This window comes from Procambarus clarkii, chromosome 22, assembly GCF_040958095.1.
Source record: "Procambarus clarkii isolate CNS0578487 chromosome 22, FALCON_Pclarkii_2.0, whole genome shotgun sequence".
Taxonomy (NCBI): Eukaryota; Metazoa; Arthropoda; class Malacostraca; order Decapoda; family Cambaridae; genus Procambarus; species Procambarus clarkii.
In genome coordinates, this window is record NC_091171.1 from 31017628 (window position 1) to 31038436 (window position 20809).

Sequence of the window (20809 nt, forward strand, 5' to 3'; positions counted from 1 at the left end):
GTGCTTCTGTGGTGTGTGTGCTTCTGTAGTGTGAGTGCTTCTGTGGTGAGAGTGCTTCTGTGGTGTGTGTGCTTCTGTAGTGTGAGTGCTTCTGTGGTGAGAGTGCTTCTGTGGTGTGTGTGCTTCTGTAGTGTGAGTGCTTCTGTGGTGTGTGTCCTTCTGTAGTGTGAGTGCTTCTGTGGTGAGAGTGCTTCTGTGGTGTGTGTGCTTCTGTAGTGTGAGTGCTTCTGTGGTGTGAGTGATTCTGTGGTGTGAGTGCTTCTGTGGTGTGAGTGATTCTGTGGTGTGAGTGCTTCTGTGGTGTGTGCTTCTGTTGTGTGAGTGCTTCTGTGGTGTGAGTGCTTCTGTGTTGTGAGCACTTCTGCTGTGTGAGTGCTTCTGTGGAGTGAGTGCTTCTGTTGTGTGAGTGCTTCTGTTATGTGAGTGTTTCTGTGGTGTGAGTGCTTCTGTTGTGTGAGCACTTCTGTTGTGTGAGTGCTTCTGTGGAGTGAGTGATTCTGTTGTGTGAGTGCTTCTGTTGTGTGAGTGCTTCTGTTGTGTGAGTGCTTCTGTTGTGTGAGTGCTTCTGTTGTGTGAGTGCTTCTGTTGTGTGAGTGCTTCTGTTGTGTGAGTGCTTCTGTGGTGTGAGTGCTTCTGTGGCGTGAGTGCTTATGTGGCGTGAGTGCTTCTGTGGTGTGAGTGCTTCTGTGGTGTGAGTGCTTCTGTTGTGTGAGTGCTTCTGTGGTGTGAGTGCTTCTGTGGTGTGAGTGCTTCTGTTGTGTGAGTGTTTCTGTGGTGTGAGTGTTTCTGTGGTATGAGTGTTTCTGTGGTATGAGTGCTTCTGTAGTGTGAGTGCTTCTGTAGTGTGAGTGCTTCTGTAGTGTGAGTGCTCCTGTGGTGTGAATGTTTCTGTGGTGTGAGTGTTTCTGTTGTGAGTGCTTCTGTGATGTGAGTGCTTCTGTGGTGTGAGTGCTTCTGTGGTGTGAGTGCTTCTGTTGTGTGAGTGTTTTTGTGGTGTGAGTGTTTCTGTGGTATGAGTGCTTCTGTAGTGTGAGTGCTTCTGTAGTGTGAGTGCTTCTGTAGTGTGAGTGCTTCTGTAGTGTGAATGTTTCTGTGGTGTGAGTGCTTCTGTGGAGTGAGTGCTTCTGTTGTGAGTGCTTCTGATGTGAGGGCTTCTGTTGTAAGTGCTTCTGTTGTAAGTGCTTCTGTGGTGAGTGCTTCTGTACAAATGTTCTAGAGAAGGTAAGTACACACACAGACACACATCCCCAGGAAGCAGCCCGTAGCAGCTGTCTAACTCCAAGGTACCTATTTTCTGCCAGGTGAACAGATACATCAGGGTGAAAGGAAACTCTGCCCATTTGTTTCCACCTCGACTGGGAATCGAACCCGGGCCCTTAGGACTACGACTCCTGAGCGTTATCCACTCAGCCGCCAAGCCCCGTATTTATTTATTTATGCGTATACAAGAAGGTACATTATGATTGTGAGGATACATAATATGGTAATTACAATCTTTTAAAGCCACTAGTACGCGCAGTGTTTCGGGCAGAAAGGTATGTGTGTGTATTTACCAGTTTTCATATACAGAATTGAACTACAGCTCTTGAATACTGAAATTCCAGCCACTACTATACTATAATATCATATTATCATATCGAATTTTGAAATTTGATACGAGAAATTCAAGTCAGGAGTCTATGTATGTAAGAGCGGGAGGCTGGAAAAGATGGGGTAAAGTCCAAGAGCTGCAGATCGATCCTGGAAGCACGAAAAGGATGAGTGGTACTAACGTAGTACACATACACATATACACCTGTCGAGTTGTACATTCACTAGCGGAGCAAAATAAATTATTTGCAATGATCACAAAATTTGGAATCGTGAATGACAATTTTACTAAAGTTTATCCTTAAATCATCTTCTATTGCTGAGGAGAAAGAAAATAAATATATTGAAGTTAGTGGGTAACTTTAGAAAACGGATAATATCGTTGTGGTATGGAATACGTTCCTCAAACCTGAGCTGTTGTTGTTGTTGTTGTTGTTGTTGATTTAGTGGCGACGACGATCGTGGGATCGGATACGTCCCGGCGTAACCGGATAAGGGAGAATCGCGAATCCCGGAAGGTGAAACGCCAAGCCAAATCGCGAAACAAGTGACGCCAATCACTGGAAACTAATATGCCATGCGGCAAAGAAACGCAGACAGGCAGATGATTGGGGAGGCCCAGGAGTCCCTCAGGGTGACAAGCACCGGCCCCGCCCCACACAGAGAACACTGGGGAGGCCCAGGAGTCCCTCAGGGTGACAAGCACCGGCCCCGCCCCACACAGAGAACACTGGGGAGCCCCAGGAGTCCCTCAGGGTGACAAGCACCGGCCCCGCCCCACACAGAGAACACTGGGGAGGCCCAGGAGTCCCTCAGGGTGACAAGCACCGGCCCCGCCCCACACAGGGAACACTGGGGAGGCCCAGGAGTCCCTCAGGGTGACAAGCACCGGCCCCGCCCCACACAGGGAACACTGGGGAGGCCCAGGAGTCCCTCAGGGTGACAAGCACCGGCCCCGCCCCACACAGGGAACACTGGGGAGGCCCAGGAGTCCCTCAGGGTGACAAGCACCGGCCCCGCCCCACACAGGGAACACTGGGGAGGCCCAGGAGTCCCTCAGGGTGACAAGCACCGGCCCCGCCCCACACAGAGAACACTGGGGAGCCCCAGGAGTCCCTCAGGGTGACAAGCACCGGCCCCGCCCCACACAGAGAACACTGGGTAGCAAAACCCAAAACTCAGCCCCCAACTAAAATGCAAAAGACATCCAGTGTCTTCCGGCAGAGCAGAAGCCAGCCGCCCACCACGGCTGAGGGCACACCAGGAGCACACCAAGACCCGCCAACCCCCGGCACCTCTCAGCCAAACCGGCGCCGGACACCGTCACCCCGCCGGGAGAACCAGCCAGAACACGCCAAAAAAAAAAAATCTATCAACAATCCCGTGACCCAAGGCGATATGTGCGCCAGGCGTCGTACAACCGGACCGTTGAAGAGGGATGCCAAACGACAGTAGCAAAGCCAAAACGCGAAAATAGGACGTGATCCTGCGGCTCCCAAACGGAGGAGATGTCGAGACGTCTGCTCGTCGTTAAGGCTGAACCAGGAGTCTCAACTTGAGCTGTAAATCCTTGATGAAGTAATCTTGATTTTGAATTACGTTTCTCGTATTTAAATTATCAATTTTTAAAAGTAAAAATGTCTATGATATGTTTCTCCAATTATTTATACAATTATGCTAAGAAAGTCGTCTACTGTTATAACCCCGCTGAACAAGAGTTAATAATATAATCACAGATTGCCCTTTCAACATCATTAGTATATTTGCACTGTAGTGTGTTCGTTACTCTCGGCTTGGAGTATATCTAGAAGTTGCTAAATCATAACTCCAATACCTTCCCCGCTACACGTAAACAATGACTAACCTTGTTCTATGTGTATATGCTCTGGAAGTTAACTTCAGTTCCGAAGTACGCTTACGACTGCTAGTTGCTAGGCCCGGAGGCCCGAAGGCCCGGAGGCCCGGAGGCCCGGAGGCCCGGAGGCCCGGAGGCCCGGAGGCCCGGAGGCCCGGAGGCCCTGAGGCCCGGAGGCCCGGAGGTCCGGAGGCCCGGAGGCCCGGAACCCGGAGGCCCGGAGGCCCGGAGGCCCGGAGGCCCGAGGACTAAATCTCGTTAGGCGATGGGTCTACCCGCCCGACGAGGGGCATACCTAGCACGTGAAGGGGGGGGGGGGGTATACTACACAGCCAGGGCGGTGACCGGAGATTTCAAAGCCATGGTCAAATTATTGCTAAAACACATACAGTTTACCTGAGTGACCCCATCTCTAGTGGCCTCGACGGGGGACAGTGAAGCCGGCGGCTTGTTATAGCCGGCTTCACTCGATTATAACAAGCCGGATTGTTCCTGAGGATGTTTTCTAGCAATGCAGAAATATTTATCAGGTCCTGTGGCTTATCCAGTTTCATTCCAATCATTTCATTCTAATGTTTTACTGAAGGAGCAATTAAGTCAATTTGGTAACGCCAAGCTAATATTCTAATCTGTTTCTATACTTCAGCCAATTATTGACTTCTACTGTCGCATGGTTCTATGACCTTCTGTGACCTTTGACCTCTGAAACAATTATAATGACCAATGATTGAGTATTAATAATACAGCTTTTATTTGAGCCATATTAATTGATAACCTGCGTTTGACCCCTGATAACCTATGTTTGATAACCTGTGTTTGACCCCTGATAGCCTGTGTTTGACCCCTGATAACCTGTGTTTGATAACCTGTGTTTGACCCCTGATAACCTGTGTTTGACCCCTGATAACCTGTGTTTGACCCGTTATAACCTTGTGTTTGACCCATGATAACCTGTGTTTGACCCGTTATAACCTTGTGTTTGACCCCTGATAACCTGTGTTTGACCCCTGATAACCTGTGTTTGACCCCTGATAACCTGTGTTTGACCCGTTATAACCTGTGTTTGACCCCTGATAACCTGTGTTTGACCCCTGATAACCTGTGTTTGACCTCTGATAACCTGTGTTTGACCTCTGATAACCTGTGTTTGACCCCTGATAACCTGTGTTTGACCCCTGATAACCTGTTTTTGACCCTTGATAACCTGTTTTTGACCCCTGATAACCTGTGTTTGACCCATGATAACCTGTGTTTGACACCCTGAATAACCTGTGTTTGACACCCTGGATAACCTGTGTTTGACCCCTGTTAACCTGGGGGAGCCGGTTGGCCGAGCGGTCAGCATGCTGGACTTATGATCCTGTGGTCCCGGGTTCGATCCCGGGCGCCGTCGAGAAACAATGGGCAGAGTTCCTTTCACCCTATGCCCCTGTTACCTAGCAGTAAAATAGGTACCTGGGTGTTAGTCAGCTGTCACGGGCTGCTTCCTGGGGGTGGAAGCTTGGTCGAGAACCGGGCCGCGGGGACACTAAAGCCCCGAAATTGTCTCAAGATAACCTCAAGATAACCTGCGTTTGAGCCCTGATAACCTGTGTTTGACCCATGATAACCCTATGTTTGACCCATGATAACCTGTGTTTGACCCATGATAACCCTATGTTTGACCCATGATAACCCTGTGTTTGACCCATGATAACCCTGTGTTTGACCCATGATAACCCTGTGTTTGACCCATGATAACCCTGTGTTTGACCCATGATAACCCTGTGTTTGACCCATGATAACCCTGTGTTTGACCCATGATAACCCTGTGTTTGACCCATGATAACCCTGTGTTTGACCCATGATAACCCTGTGTTTGACCCATGATAACCCTGTGTTTGACCCATGATAACCCTGTGTTTGACCCATGATAACCCTGTGTTTGACCCATGATAACCCTGTGTTTGACCCATGATAACCCTGTGTTTGACCCATGATAACCTGTGTTTGACCCATGATAACCCTATGTTTGACCCATGATAACCCTGTGTTTGACCCATGATAACCCTGTGTTTGACCCATGATAACCCTGTGTTTGACCCATGATAACCCTGTGTTTGACCCATGATAACCCTATGTTTGACCCATGATAACCCTATGTTTGACCCATGATAACCCTGTGTTTGACCCATGATAACCCTGTGTTTGACCCATGATAACCTATGTTTGACCCATGATAACCCTGTGTTTGACCCATGATAACCTATGTTTGACCCATGATAACCCTGTGTTTGACCCATGATAACCCTATGTTTGACCCATGATAACCCATGTTTGACCCCTGATAACCTGTGTTTGACCCAGCATAACCTGTGTTTGACCCATGATAACCCTGTGTTTGACCCATGATAACCCTGTGTTTGACCCATGATAACCCTGTGTTTGACCCATGATAACCTGTGTTTGACCCATGATAACCCTGTGTTTGACCCATGATAACCCTGTGTTTGACCCATGATAACCCTGTGTTTGACCCATGATAACCTGTGTTTGACCCATGATAACCCTGTGTTTGACCCATAATAACCCTGTGTTTGACCCATGATAACCCTATGTTTGACTCATGATAACCCTATGTTTGAACCATGATAACCCTGTGTTTGACCCATGATAACCCTGTGTTTGACCCATGATAACCTATGTTTGACCCATGATAACCCTGTGTTTGACCCATGATAACATATGTTTGACCCATGATAACCCTGTGTTTGACCCATGATAATCCTATGTTTGACCCATGATAACCCTGTGTTTGACCCCTGATAACCTGTGTTTGACCCAGCATAACCTGTGTTTGACCCATGATAACCCTGTGTTTGACCCATGATAACCCTGTGTTTGACCCATGATAACCCTGTGTTTGACCCATGATAACCCTGTGTTTGACCCATGATAACCCTGTGTTTGACCCATGATAACCTGTGTTTGACCCATGCATAACCTGTGTTTGACCCATGATAACCCTGTGTTTGACCCATGATAACCCTGTGTTTGACCCATGATAACCCTGTGTTTGACCCATGATAACCCTGTGTTTGACCCATGATAACCCTGTGTTTGACCCAGCATAACCTGTGTTTGACCCATGATAACCCTGTGTTTGACCCATGATAACCCTGTGTTTGACCCATGATAACCCTGTGTTTGACCCATGATAACCCTGTGTTTGACCCATGATAACCCTGTGTTTGACCCATGATAACCCTGTGTTTGACCCATGATAACCCTGTGTTTGACCCATGATAACCCTGTGTTTGACCCATGATAACCCTGTGTTTGACCCATGATAACCCTGTGTTTGACCCATGATAACCCTGTGTTTGACCCATGATAACCCTGTGTTTGACCCATGATAACCCTGTGTTTGACCCATGATAACCCTATGTTTGACCCATGATAACCCTATGTTTGACCCATGATAACCCTATGTTTGACCCATGATAACCCTATGTTTGACCCATGATAACCTGGACGCATCTGTGATAGAAAATATAACTATAAAAAAAACAAAAAAAAAAACAAAAAATTTTTTTTATTTTTTTTTAAGGCCCGGACTTATAGACCTGGACTTAACGCGCGCGGAATCAAGGCCCGGACTTTACTATCCAATAAAAACAAATGAAGGTTGGAGACATGTAAAAAAAGGTGAATATGAGAGTGGTGGGAGGTCAACAGGGGGGGGGGAGTACTTGTAGGTCAGGGGAAGTACTTTTAAACCATGGAAAGTACATGGAGGTCAGGAGGAAGTACTTGGAGTTAAGGGGAAGTACGTGGAGGTCAGGGAAAGCACCTGTAAGTCATGGACAGTACTTAGAAATCAAGGGAAGTACTTTGAAGTCGAGGGAAATACTTTCAAGTCATATGGAAGTACTTGAAGGTCAGAAGAAAGTACTTGGATATCGGGGGGGGGGGGGAGGAGTACTTTCAGGTCTTGAGAAGTACTTTCAGGTCTTGAGAAGCACTTGGAAGTCAGGGAAAGTATTTTGAGTTCATGGGAAGTACATGAAGGTCATTGGAAGTACTTGGAGGTCATGGGGGAAGTACATGGACGTTGAATGGAATTACTTGGATGTCCGGGAGAAGTACTTGGGGGACAGGTGAAAGGGCAAAGGGTGAGTTGATATATATATATATATATATATATATATATATATATATATATATATATATATATATATATATATATATATATATATATATATGTCGTACCTAGTAGCCAGAACTCACTTACTCAGCCTACTATTCAAGGCCCGATTTGCCTAATAAGCCAAGTTTTCCTGAATTAATATATTTTACTATAATTTTTTTCTTATGAAATGATAAAGCAACCCTTTTCTCTATGTATGAGGTCAATTTTTTTTTATTGGAGTTAAAATTAACGTAGATATATGACCGAACCTAACCAACCCTACCTAACCTAACCTAACCTATATTTATAGGTAAGGTTAGGTTAGGTAGCCAAAAAAGCTAGGTTAGGTTAGGTTAGGTAGGTTAGGTAGACGAAAAAACATTAATTCATGAAAACTTGGCTTATTAGGCAAATCGGGCCTTGAATAGTAGGCTGAGAAGTGCGTTCTGGCTATTAGGTACGACATATATATATATATATATATATATATATATATATATATATATATATATATATATATATATATATGTTGTACCTAGTAGCCAGAACGTCGTACTCGGCCTACTATGCAAGGCCCCATTTGCCTAATAAGCCAAATTTTCCTGAATTAATATATTTTCTCTAATTTTTTTCTTATGAAATGATAAAGCTACCCATTTCATTATGTATGAGGTCAATTTTTTTTATTGGAGATAAAATTAACGTAGATATATGACCGAACCTAACCAACCCTACCTAACCTAACCTAACCTATCATTGTAGGTTAGGTTAGGTTAGGTGGCCGAAAAAGTTAGGTTAGGTTAGGTTAGATAGGTTAGGTAGTCGAAAAATAATTAATTCAGGAAAACTTGGCTTATTAGGCAAATCGGGTCTTGAATAGTAGGCTGAGAAGTGCGTTCTGGCTACTAGGTACGACATATATATATATATATATATATATACATATATATATATATATATATATATATATATATATATATAATATATATATATATATATATATATATATATATATATATATATATATATATATATATATATATATATATATATATATACTTAGGGGTACCACCGGGAGAAAGCCAATCTGGTGCAATTGTAGGGACCCATAGCCTCGGAGAATGGAATACAGAGCATTCAGATAAAATCTTGCCATTTAACTCTAAATGCGTATGAGTTTTCACTTCTCCTACCATCCTTTATTTATATTATTTATGTTGTACACATTGTTATACAAGGTTACACAGCTACATGTCTGATTGGATTCAAAAAGTGGACATTAATGGGAATAAAGGGAAGTTAGTTTCCTAGAGGCTGTAGAATTTTTCGAACTCCTCCGACGCCGGGCAGGAACCGAGGATGCAGCTGGCATTTCCCCTCTGGATCGCGACACTGAGGCGCTGGAAAAAAAAAATTGCCGCTCTCTAGGGGTTTCTTGTAGTATCAATGAGCCTGAAACCAAGATCCTTAGGTAACCTCCTTGCACTTTATAACCATAGACCAAGGGTCTCGGATCCTATTGGAGAGAAGTTGTACTGGTGATCTATTTCCCTGTACTTGGTTGACTTGTCTCCTCTGTCTGTCGCCGCGGCTCCTGCTTAGCCGACAGAGTGGTTGATGTATGTGGTTGCCAGGGTGAATATGCAAGTATAGTCCCACGCCAACTGTCTGCCATTTTTCCAAGGGCACAGTGGGATTCCATCTGGTCGGCCGGCAAAGTAAACAGAGTTATGGTTCAATAGAATGCAGGGGCTCTCTCTCCGCTGGGCACTGGGGCAGAGGCAAGGCTCCTCTTAATGATGTCATTGACTTCGTCGTGTCGTGAGTGCCAACCTCCTGATTTTCCACAGCGCTGGCCATGCAATCCATATTCGTCTACATCTGCCTCGCCGCAAATACACCTATGAACAGTGCGGATCAGGGCAGCATGGCAGAGAGCAACTGCAATACGGAGCTGCTGCAGATCAGCAGCGCACGTCTACGACACGTCTCCGTACCTATGTCTAAAACGTGTACCTGTCGTAGACATAGGAACTGCCAAAACGAAGTCCGCTGCATGGGAAGGGGGGGGGGGGGGTGTGCACAGCTGTGATGCACACACGAGCAATTGGGGTTGTTGTGGCCTCCAGCAAAGCTGAGACTTCTTTATCTACAATGGGGCTGTCCCAGCTGGATTGTTTGTTGGTTTTCAGCATGGTTGGTCTGAGTGCTGGGTCTGCCATAGTACCCAACTTTGCGTTGCCTTCTGTGGGGGTCACATATCCCCGCTGAATCATCCAGGTTGTCAGGTAGAGTTTTCTTGACCGGGTCATCTGATGCTGAAGAGGAACACAGGAAGGCTGGGACAGCAATTTGTGTGGCAGTGCGGACACCAAGGCCGCCGAGCCTGACTGGAAGAGTCATGAGAGACGCTTATGCGCTCAGTCATGAGAGTCCTCGGTGTACAGGTGTGTAATGTCTCTGACTCTCATGCGCTCAGTTTCATAGACTCACACACTTATGGACTTACATTCTCTGCCCAACAGAATCGTGGACTTACATACTCTCTTTGAGACTCACGGACTCACACTCAGTCTCACAGACTCATGCACTTAATGATAAGTGCAATAAAAGTTAAGTATACAACGATAAGTATACATGATGACAATTGTACTAATATTTTACCCCACGGTAAATATACATGATATATATATGCATATACCCCACGGTATACATACATGATCTGCAATAATAGTATACATAATGTCAAGTATACTTACGAACAGAAGCAAGGAAGAACAGGACCTTGACGACCCTGACATGCAGGAACAGCTGCATCTCAACACTTACTAAAACATAAAAAAAATTGAGAAAATTCTTGACATTTAATGCACAAGGAGGAAACGTCCTTGACCAGCCCGCCCCGCACAGCAGTCGGACTAGTTTTGACCGGAGGAGTTCTGGCTCCTGGGAGTAGTACCTGGTTAGTTGGGTATTTCCCTGTTGCTCGTCCTGTATGGCTAGTCCGGTAGGTGAGAGTTTCTCATGGCTAGTCCGGTAGGTGAGAGTTTCTCATGGCTAGTCCGGTAGGTGAGAGTTTCTCATGGCTAGTCCGGTAGGTGAGAGTTTCTCATGGCTAGTCCGGTAGGTGAGAGTTTCTCATGGCTAGTTGGGAGGTCAGAGTTTCTCATGGCTAGTCGGGTAGGTCAGAGTTTCTCATGGCTAGTCGGGTAGGTCAGAGTTTCTCATGGCTAGTCGGGTAGGTCAGAGTTTCTCATGGCTAGTCGGGTAGGGGGAGGTCTCTGTCTAGCTGATCCGGTAGCTGGGTGGGGGAGGGGTGTCTCATGGCTTGTCAGGTAGGTTGGGTGCTCTGTCTGGCTGATCCAGAAGGTGGTATACCTCAAGGCTCACAGCTGTGTCCACTCTCGTTATACTCAGTACTCTGTTTGGGTCGCTCTGTCTGTGTGTCACTTGTAGCGTGGCAGTGTCTCATTTACGGTGTATCTTGCACGGTGTAAGTGTACCTAACAAGTGCTTATGTTCGGTGTAAAAATATTATGTGCGGTTTTGTTAGTCAAACGTCCGGGATGTTAACTGTAGTTCACCTTATGGGAAGTTCTCATTTCCTGTGCTAAGATATCACCGAAGGTGGAAGTGACTCCCTTCCCATTAGCTCAGCTAGGAGAGTTTCATCTGTGGTGTGTCTCAACATTACCTCCGATCTTCTCATTTAATGTGCGAGAGACACTGAGTATCTCGTATCCGGTGTCTCTCATCGAAAATGTAAAGGACTAAGTAGCTCCGACTAAACTTTCTCATCTACTGCGAAAGTGTACCTCTATTCCTCACATATCTCTCTCATGGTGGTCCCTCTACCATTGCAGGATGAACCTTGAGATGTTTTCGAAGCAAATAAGGACGTTGATATTAGTGTTGGTGGTGGTGGTGTTGGTGGTTGATAAAGTGGGCGCCGCTGGACACCCTCGACACAAGCGACAGTGTAAGTACGACACTGAAATACTCACACACACACACAATCTGAGACACTAGCAGTGTGGAAGTAAACCTATTGGTATCTTTTCCACAGCCGTGGGCACGCCTCCAGGACCTGCCTCCCAACACAGCTTCACTAACAGCAACTTTAGTATACAAGGTGAGTCTCTCTCTCTCTCTCTCTCTCTCTCTCTCTCTCTCTCTCTCTCTCTCTCTCTCTCTCTCTCTCTCTCTCTCTCTCTCTCTCTCTCTCTCTCTCTCTCTCTCTCTCTCTCTCTCTCTCTCTCTCTCTCTCTCTCTCTCTCTCTCTATATATATATATATATATATATATATATATATATATATATATATATATATATATATATATGTCAGTCAATTCTTTCTTTCATAACGAGATGAGCCTTAATAATATAAGATTTTAGTTGCCTTAATATTTTATATAAAATGCATGAGAATATATTCCAGATGTTGTGTGTCAGCAGGTGAGGCGCGGGGAGGCGCAGGTGAGGCGCGGGGAGGTGCAGGTGAAGTGCGGGGAGGCGCAGCCAAGCCCCAGGCCAGACACATCCCCCGCGGCCCTCCCAAGTTCCTGAGAGGCGAGTATAACCTCACGTGGGTCATGATTATACCTCATATAGTAACCCCGTTATTATATATATACTGTTGCCAGCATACACAAATGTTTTTACAGATTTCAACCTTGTGTGTTGAAAATAGTATGAACAAACATGTTTCTTTATGATATATGTTTGTGAATTTGATATATAAAACATTACAAATATCAACATAGAGTCCAAAACAATGGGGGGGTAATTAGTGCCATTTTTTGTCTGTTCTTGTTATTTAAAGAAAGTTTTAGAGCGAACTTGAGTGTCGTTGTGAGACCTGACAACACCCTTGGTAAAACACACAACCCAAATGTAAAAAATAGTTTTAAGTTATAATAACGTTGTTTTGATGTCGCCGCAAGGTTGTTCCTACGTGGCCTCAATGTTTCTAGAATGTTGTCTCAACGTTGCTACGACGTAGTCACAACGTTGCTACGACGTAGTCTCAACGTTGTTACGACGCAGTCACAACGTTGCTACGACGTAGTCTCAACGTTGTTACGATGTAGTCACAATGTTGTTGCGACATAGTCTCAACGCTGTTACGATGTAGGCTCAACGTTGTTACGACGTAGTCTCAACGTTGTTACGACGTAGTCTCAACGTTGTTAAGAAGTAGTCTCAACGTTGTTATGACGTAGGCTCAACGTTGCTACGACGTGGTCAAAACGTTGTTACAACGTAGTCTCAATGTTGTTACGACGTAGGCTCAACGTTATTACGACGTAGTCTCAACGTTGTTATGACGTAGTCTCAACGTTGTTATGACGTAGGCTCAACGTTGTTACGACGTAGTCTCACCGTTGTTAAGACGTAACATTAACGTTGGTACTACGTATCTTTACAACGTTGTGTTTACCGGTCACTACAACTAACGAATGTTTCGCCCTGTTGCCAGACCCCATCACGGGACGGTTCGTACTCGACGTTAGCAGCGCTGCTCCTGGGGGATTCCCGGCTCCTAACTTCCCCAATGGTGCTTTCCTTACGGGCAACTTCGGGGGTTTCCAATCAGGCAACCTCGGGGGTTTCCAACCAGGCAACTTCGGGGGTTTCCAACCAGGCAACCTCGGGGGTTTCCAACCAGGCAACCTCGGGGGTTTCCAACCAGGCAACCTCGGGGGTTTCCAACCAGGCAACCTCGGGGGTTTCCAACCAGGCAACCTCGGGGGTTTCCCAACACACCAGGGAGGTTTCCAAACAGACAGCCTGGGAGGCTTCACAGCAGGCAACCTCGGAGGGTTTCCAACGGACAACTTCCTAGGAAGTGACATTTCAACAGCTCAATTTCCATCTGCCAACTTTCCGGAATGTAAGTGTTGATCGAATCTATAGTTTATGTCAGTAAACTGTTTGTCACTGTTACTAGTTACTGTTTGTGGGATTTTTGCTTTTGTTTTTGTGTGATCAAAACATTGGAGGAACCCCCCCCCCCCAGAATCCCTTCTGATAAGGGTGATAGATAATTATAATCTAACAACGATTTCGTTTTTAAGATGTTTTTGAAATCGAATCCCTATAAATACCCTGATGATTTGGTTCCCATGCCCACCAAACGGGGTATGGATACCCCTTTGTTAAGCAAGATATCACATTTCAGGATTAGATTACTTGTTTCAAAATATATTACATCTTACGTACCTACATTTATAATAATTGAATTTTACTGATTTCATTTTAATTAAGAATATTTTCATTTTTTTCCAAAGATCTGTTCGTCCAGGCGTTTGAGGAGATTCCTCAGCTGATCCAGCAGGAGCAGTTGACTGAAGACGGATTCAATCTTACGAACGCCCCCAATGTTGCCGAGTTCGCTAGATTCACTATTACCCAGCGGCAGGTACAGGTAAGCCTCGACCCGTCCTCAGGCGGTGCTCGTCTACCTTCCAGGCGACTGTGAGGCTACACCAACCAGGTGTGATTGGTATGTCCAGGTTGTGGACATACCTGGAAATACCAATCACACCCTGTGGTGCCCTCTGTGGCGCTGCTGAGTATTGATGACATCATAAAGGACCCTCACCACCATCACCACCACCACCACTGACCCCTCACCGCCACAGACCGCTCACCACCACCACCACCACCACCACCACTGACCCCTCACCACCACTGACCCCTCACCACCACCACCACCACCACAAACCTCTCACCATCACCACCACCACAGACCTCTCACCATCACCACCACCACAGACCCCTCACCACCACCACCACCACCGACGCCTCACTCTCCCCACAGCCCGACGTGCTGCACCAGGAGTGCGTGACGCCGCTGCAGGAGGCCGGCAGGTGTCGCCCCGTCCAGTACTGCGTCCTGCCACAGATACGCAACAATTACGCACTCTTCCGACGCTACGCCTGCGTCATCCAGGGCGTGTGAGTCAATCCTCATTGTTGTTATAAATTATTTTTTACATGGAAGAATACATACATAATATAATGGCCTATGTAGTGGCCTGCGTGACTAACACAAGACCAACACAAGACCAACACAAGACCAACACAAGGCCAACACAAGACCAACACAAGACCAACACAAGACCAACACAAGACCAACACAAGGCCAACACAAGGCCAACACAAGACCAATACAAAACCAACACAAGACCAACACAAGATGCTTTTCTTGAGGTTGTTCTTGCTGGTGTGTGGCCGCCTTTAGTGTTGCTCTCCGTACAAGAGTGACATAAACTAGCGCGAGCAGAAAGGTTAAGATGGCCTCAGTTACAGCTCCTACACCGGCGAAGATTATGGCTTGACATGACGCGGGAATTTACAATAGACCTGATATATGGTGGGAGGGAATTATCAGGGGAGAGTGCCAAACCATTATGGTTATATAGAACTTGGAAGGGGTCAGGAGGAAGATTTGGGATGGGACGGGGGAAAGGAATGGTGCCCAACCACTTGGAAAGTCGGGGATTGAACGCCGACCTGCATGAAGCGAGACCGTCGCTCTACCGTCCAGCCCAAGTGGTTGGGATGGAGGGTAGAGCGTCCAGCCCATGAAGCTGGACGCCTGCGGAAATATGGAACAAATTACCGGGTAGTTTAACTTAATAGAAGTGGGATCGTTGGGTTGTTTAAAACGGGTGCTGTCTCGTATAGCCCAATTGGCCTTCTGTATTTTCCTCTATTTGTCCAACCACTTGGGCTGGACGGTAGAGCGACGGTCACGCTTCATGCAGGTCGGCGTTCAATCCCCCGACCGTCCAAGTGCTTGGATACCATTCCTTTCGCCCGTCCCATCCAATATCCTTATCCTGACCCCTTCAAAGTGATATATAGCCATAATGGCTTGGCGCTTTGCCTTGATAATTCCTTCCTTCCTTCCTCTATGTGTTATATTTTCATTAATGTGTAGAAAACCTTCATCTAGAACAGTTACTTTGATTTTGCATTCTTGGGGACAAGAAGCATGTTAGTCTTTCCATTCACCTGGGCTGTATGGGTCTCGAACCCTGGACCCCAGGCGTGTGAGGTTGATTTAAGCTCTATCTACTGGGCAATGAGTAGTCTTAAAAATGAATTTTATAAACATGGTTTACATTGTCCTCTCCAGGGCCCAGACCAACGACTGACCTGCCCTGGGAAGCAATCCACAACAGTTGACTAACTCCTGGGGGCCAATTTACTGAAATGTGAACTGGCTTCCTGTCCCCGACAATGGTAGACTTATTACATTTGTGGTCTTTACAGATCTGTGGGCGTGTGCTGCCCACGCCCCACAGCGCCTCCCGCCGCCCCACGCCCTGTCCTGCCTCCAGGGCGCCCCTTGGCACCGCCTCAGGCCTCAACGTCCGTCGGTCAGTAACTGAAGGATAACACTGCCTCCCTCTCTATCAACCCGTCCTCCTAATACAGCGTCGCATTTTGACGTACTAGAAAATGATAGCGGCTCGCGAAATTGAAATACTGTCCAGTTTTCTGTTTTGGGTCCTCTGGTAGGTTAGGATAAGGGCACTTTGGTACGACAGTTTCTTAATTCACGTACTAAACGTTGTTTCTTGACGTTTCTTAGGAGGACGGGCTGGTCTGTTTCCACATGATTGAAGTCTCCCGTTATTAAAAATGTTCTTATGACCTGTTGAGTGTGTTGGTGTTGTTGCAGCGTGCGGTGTGAGTGAAGTGAGCAGCGTGAGGATAGTGGGCGGAGTGGTGACCAGCGCCGGGGAGTTCCCGTGGGTGGTCTCCATCCTGCGCACTGATGCTTCACCCAACCAGTACTGCGCAGGCGTCCTTCTTTCCAACACACACGTCCTCACCGCTGCCCACTGTCTTGCTGGGTACGTCTCTCCTGCCCCTAATGGAGGCAAGGTGCCCAATATGTCGCGGCATGTGCCGAGTCCAAGTGATGTGGTAACCCAGTGAGGGGGAAACGTGATCATTGAGTCTATTACTACTGGCATGTATCTCTTTGCGCTCATCATGGTTATGTCGGCTGTGCGTGTGCCTGGGGAGTCCAGGTATGAAGCTTCAGTCCAATTATACTGCCTCAATATTTTATCGTAGATGCATCACATTCTCGCTTCATTCTGAGAGCGAGCACTGACTGGCCTCCTGTTATAGGTACGACCCCAACACCATCTGGGTTCGCGTGGGGGAACACGACTTCAGCCGTGAGGGAGAATCCCGGCACGTCAACCACAGGGTGGCTGGCCTCCGCCTCCACCCAGAGTTCGACAGCCAAACCTTCAATAACGACATCGCGCTCATGTACCTGGAGCGACCCGTCCTCTACTCGGGGTTCGTCCGCCCCATCTGCCTCCCGCCTCCTGGCCTCTCTTTCACGGGTGACGTTGTCACTGTCGTCGGTGAGTCTCGCGTCCTGTCCTGCTTGTACGGTATAGTCTCCTTGGTCATTAACACTTAAATCTTAATGTTACAAATTGCTTAATTAAAGGGGATTAAAGACAATACATGTAATATATTTTGTGGGGTTTAGCTGCACACTTGAGTCTTGACAAGTGTCCTGGCATCATATTACGGGCTATTCATGCCCGTGCCACATTCTGGGTGGCTTAATCTTTATCAATCATCTGACATCATAGAGCCAGCCTCTGTGGTAGGGACATCTAAAGGAGTTGTTCTCACGTGATTAAGCCTAATAAAAATAAACTTAATAAACTTAACAACTTAATCAAAATAAGCTTAATAAACTTAATAAAAATAAACTAAATAAACATAATAAAAATAAACTTAATAAACTTAATAAAAATAAACTTAAAAACATAATGAAAATAAACTTAATAAACGTAGTAAACTTAATAAAAATAAACTTAATAAAACCTTTATATAACTAGTTTTAGATCATATAATTATAGATACAATATTACAACCCTGCATGTGCCGTGGAAACATCTTGGTGTATTAATAATCATAACGTGTATATTTATGTTGATCAATAACTACATTGAGAGAGAGAGAGAGCTTGAAGGCTGACCTCACCCTCCAACACACCCTCAGGCTGGGGAGCCATCCGTTACCGAGAGCCGGTGTCATCGGTGCTGCGGAAGGTGGAGCTGCCCGTGTGGAGCAACAGTGACTGTGACGACGCCTACGACCAGCCCATCACTGACGCCATGATCTGTGCCGGCCTCAGGGAAGGTGGCCGCGATGCATGTCAGGTGAGCATCAACACACACACACGCACACACCAGGACCAAGTCACGTTATATCAGCGCAGTAGGACTGGTCACTATAGCCAAGGTGTCGCTTCTTGCAGGTCGGAGGGCGATCAACAATGTCCAAGTGGTTGGTCACCATTCCTTGATCCCGTCCTCGTATCCCAGCTCCTTGTCCTCACATTCCTTCCAAGTGTTATATAATCATGCTGGCTAATGGCTGAGCGCTTTCTCTTTCTCCTGATAATTATTATATATATATATATATATATATATATATATATATATATATATATATATATATATATATATATATATATATATATATATATATATATATATAATCTTTGGACAACACCCACCAGTGGAACTCGAACCCAGAAAGCACAACTACCTTCCAGTAGCTGCCATAACTAGTACGCTTTAACCCACTACACCATATCAGACCCTACAAAAGAAGTAGAGACTTCGAGATATATATACATCTACTTGTATATATATATATATACATAGATATATATACATCGAAGTCTCTACTTCTTTTGTAGGGTCTGATGGTGTAGTGGGTTAAAGCGTACTAGTTACGGCAGCTACTGGAAGGTAGTTGTGCTTTCTGGGTTCGAGTCCCACTGGTGGGTGTTGTCCAAAGATTGTTAATCTTCACTTGTGGTTTATGCAAGTATAGGCTTATATATATATATATATATATATATATATATATATATATATATATATATATATATATATATATATATATATATATATATATATATATATATATATATATATATATATATATCATCATTTGAAAGGGGTATGAGGATAAGGATGTAAGATTCGACAGAAGAAAGGAATTTTGTCCAACCACTTGGACCATCAGTGATCGAACTGCGGCCTGCAAGATGCGAGGCCGTCCCTCCACCGAGCTGTAGCCTCATGCCAAGCAGCTCAGGAAGGCGGGTCTTCAGCAGATTATCTGGGTTCGTCTGGAAGAGTGATTTATAAAACTCTTCACACACACCTGTTCATTTCTGACTCACATTCTGTTCAACACAAGCATGAGTAAAGGTAAATACGCCATAAATATAGTGGGGATTCGAACCACGGACAAAACAGAATATAAGTCAGGCACGGTACGTTTATGCTCAGATGGGCCAGAACACACGGAAAGATTACTTACATAGGAATTCATCCCACTGGTTCACCCAGACAGAAGCATCGCTTATTCAGTGTTATCATATGACTTTTGGCCCAAGGCAGATGTCTGGAGCTGATGAGTCATGTATGTCCTATACATCATTGTATATATCCTATACATCATCAGTGTATATGTCCCATACATCATCAGTGTATATGTCCCATACATCATCAGTGTATATGCCCATACATCATCAGTGTATGCCCCATGACTCCTGGGTATAACACGGGTCCGGGTGCCCCCACAGGACGACAGCGGAGGGCCCATGATGAGGCTGGTGGAGGGCCGCTGGGTGGTGGCGGGTCTGGTGTCCTTCGGCACCCGGTGCGCCGAGGCGGGCTTCCCGGGCGTCTACACCAGAGTCACCAGCTTCCTCGACTGGATCAGGAACAATGCCTAGTGGCGCCACCTCTTACTAGCAACGACGCCATCACCACCTGTGACGGTCACGTCTCCACTGCTAGCAGCGTCCCCCTAGCACCAAGACCATCACCACCAATACCAGGACCATCACCACCAGGACCAAGACCATCACCACCAAGACCATCACCACCAGCACCAGGACCATCACCACCACCACCAGGACCATCACCACCAGGACCATCACCACCACCACCATCACTACTAGCACCATGACCATCATCACTAGCAATAACACTCACACTATCACCACCACTACCATCAACGATGAAAGTTGAGTTGCAACAGAAGCAATACAAGTTATACCTACGTATACAATAATCTTGTGGTTAACTTAATTGTAATAGATTTTATACATTCATTTATTTTATAAAGGAAAAATAACGAGTGACACTTTCTGGTATAATTCTCCTTTATATAATACAACTTATTGCACTTAAATAAAGCTTGAACTTGTTAAACTGAAGCTCGTGGTGAAGCCCCGGAACGGTCCTCATGTAGACTCAACCTCACCATAGAGGTTCGAGTCCCCAGCTGAAGTGAGGTCATTACGAGGAGTGAGTGCTAAGTCAGGGAGGCTACGTAGCACTTGCAAGGGATATGAGGACAAGGGGTCTGGGGGTGGGACGGAGGGAAGGAATGGTGCACAAACACCTAGACCAATGGGATGGAACGCCGACCCAGCAAGAAGCGAAGCCGTCGTTCTACAGGCAACTCCAAGGTCACTGTGGGAGCTGCGTTTCATAAAATTACAGTCTGTAAAATACGATTCAGCATTTTATATATATATATATATATATATATATATATATATATATATATATATATATATATATATATATATATATATATATATATATATATATATATATATATATATATGTCGTACCTAGTAGCCAGAACGCACTTCTCGGCCTACTATGCAAGGCCCGATTTGCCTAATAAGCCAAGTTTTCCTGAATTAATATATTTTCTCAATTTTTTTCTTATGAAATGATAAAGCTACCCATTTCATTGTGTATGAGGTCAATTTTTTTTTATTGGAGTTAAAATTAGCATAGATATATGACCAAACCTAACCAACCCTACCTAACCTAACCTAACCTATCTTTATAGGTTAGGTTAGGTTAGGTAGCCGAAAAAGTTAGGTTAGGTTAGGTTAGGTAGGTTAGGTAGTCATAAAACAATTAATTCATGGAAACTTGGCATATTAGGCAAATCGGGCCTTGCATAGTAGGCTGAGAAGTGCATTCTGGCTACTAGGTACGACATATATATATATATATATATATATATATATATATATATATATATATATATATATATATATATTAGTATATTTTGGTAGCAGTCTTTCCTGTAGAC

At 45.4% G+C, this 20809-nt stretch overlaps 1 protein-coding gene across 2 annotated transcripts; it reads left to right on the plus strand.

Annotated features, from left to right (window-relative positions):
* Positions 1-10961: 10961 nt before the first annotated feature.
* On the plus strand, positions 10962-19837 carry LOC123756530 (proclotting enzyme). Of its 2 annotated transcripts, none has more exons than XM_045739782.2 (12): positions 10962-11109; positions 11480-11595; positions 11683-11748; positions 12071-12187; positions 13098-13511; positions 13909-14045; positions 14442-14578; positions 15902-16008; positions 16314-16488; positions 16772-17016; positions 17669-17829; positions 19272-19837. In XM_045739782.2, exons 2-12 carry the CDS (start codon positions 11481-11483, stop codon positions 19422-19424), a joined length of 1827 nt encoding a protein of 608 aa, XP_045595738.2. In that variant the 5' UTR covers positions 10962-11109; position 11480; the 3' UTR covers positions 19425-19837. The 2 variants fall into 2 exon arrangements, with proteins under 2 accessions (XP_045595738.2, XP_045595745.2); XM_045739789.2 differs by having other exon boundaries at positions 12074-12187.
* The last annotated feature ends 972 nt before the right edge of the window (positions 19838-20809 follow it).

Excerpts from the sequence above, each read along its gene's own strand:
- LOC123756530 (XM_045739782.2), top strand. The coding sequence starts at position 11,481 with ATGAACCTTGAGATGTTTTCGAAGCAAATAAGGACGTTGATATTAGTG. Across the intron at positions 14,579-15,901 it reads GCCTGCGTCATCCAGGGCGT|ATCTGTGGGCGTGTGCTGCC; the intron begins GTGAGTCAATCC and ends TGGTCTTTACAG. Across the intron at positions 16,489-16,771 it reads GCTGCCCACTGTCTTGCTGG|GTACGACCCCAACACCATCT; the intron begins GTACGTCTCTCC and ends CTCCTGTTATAG.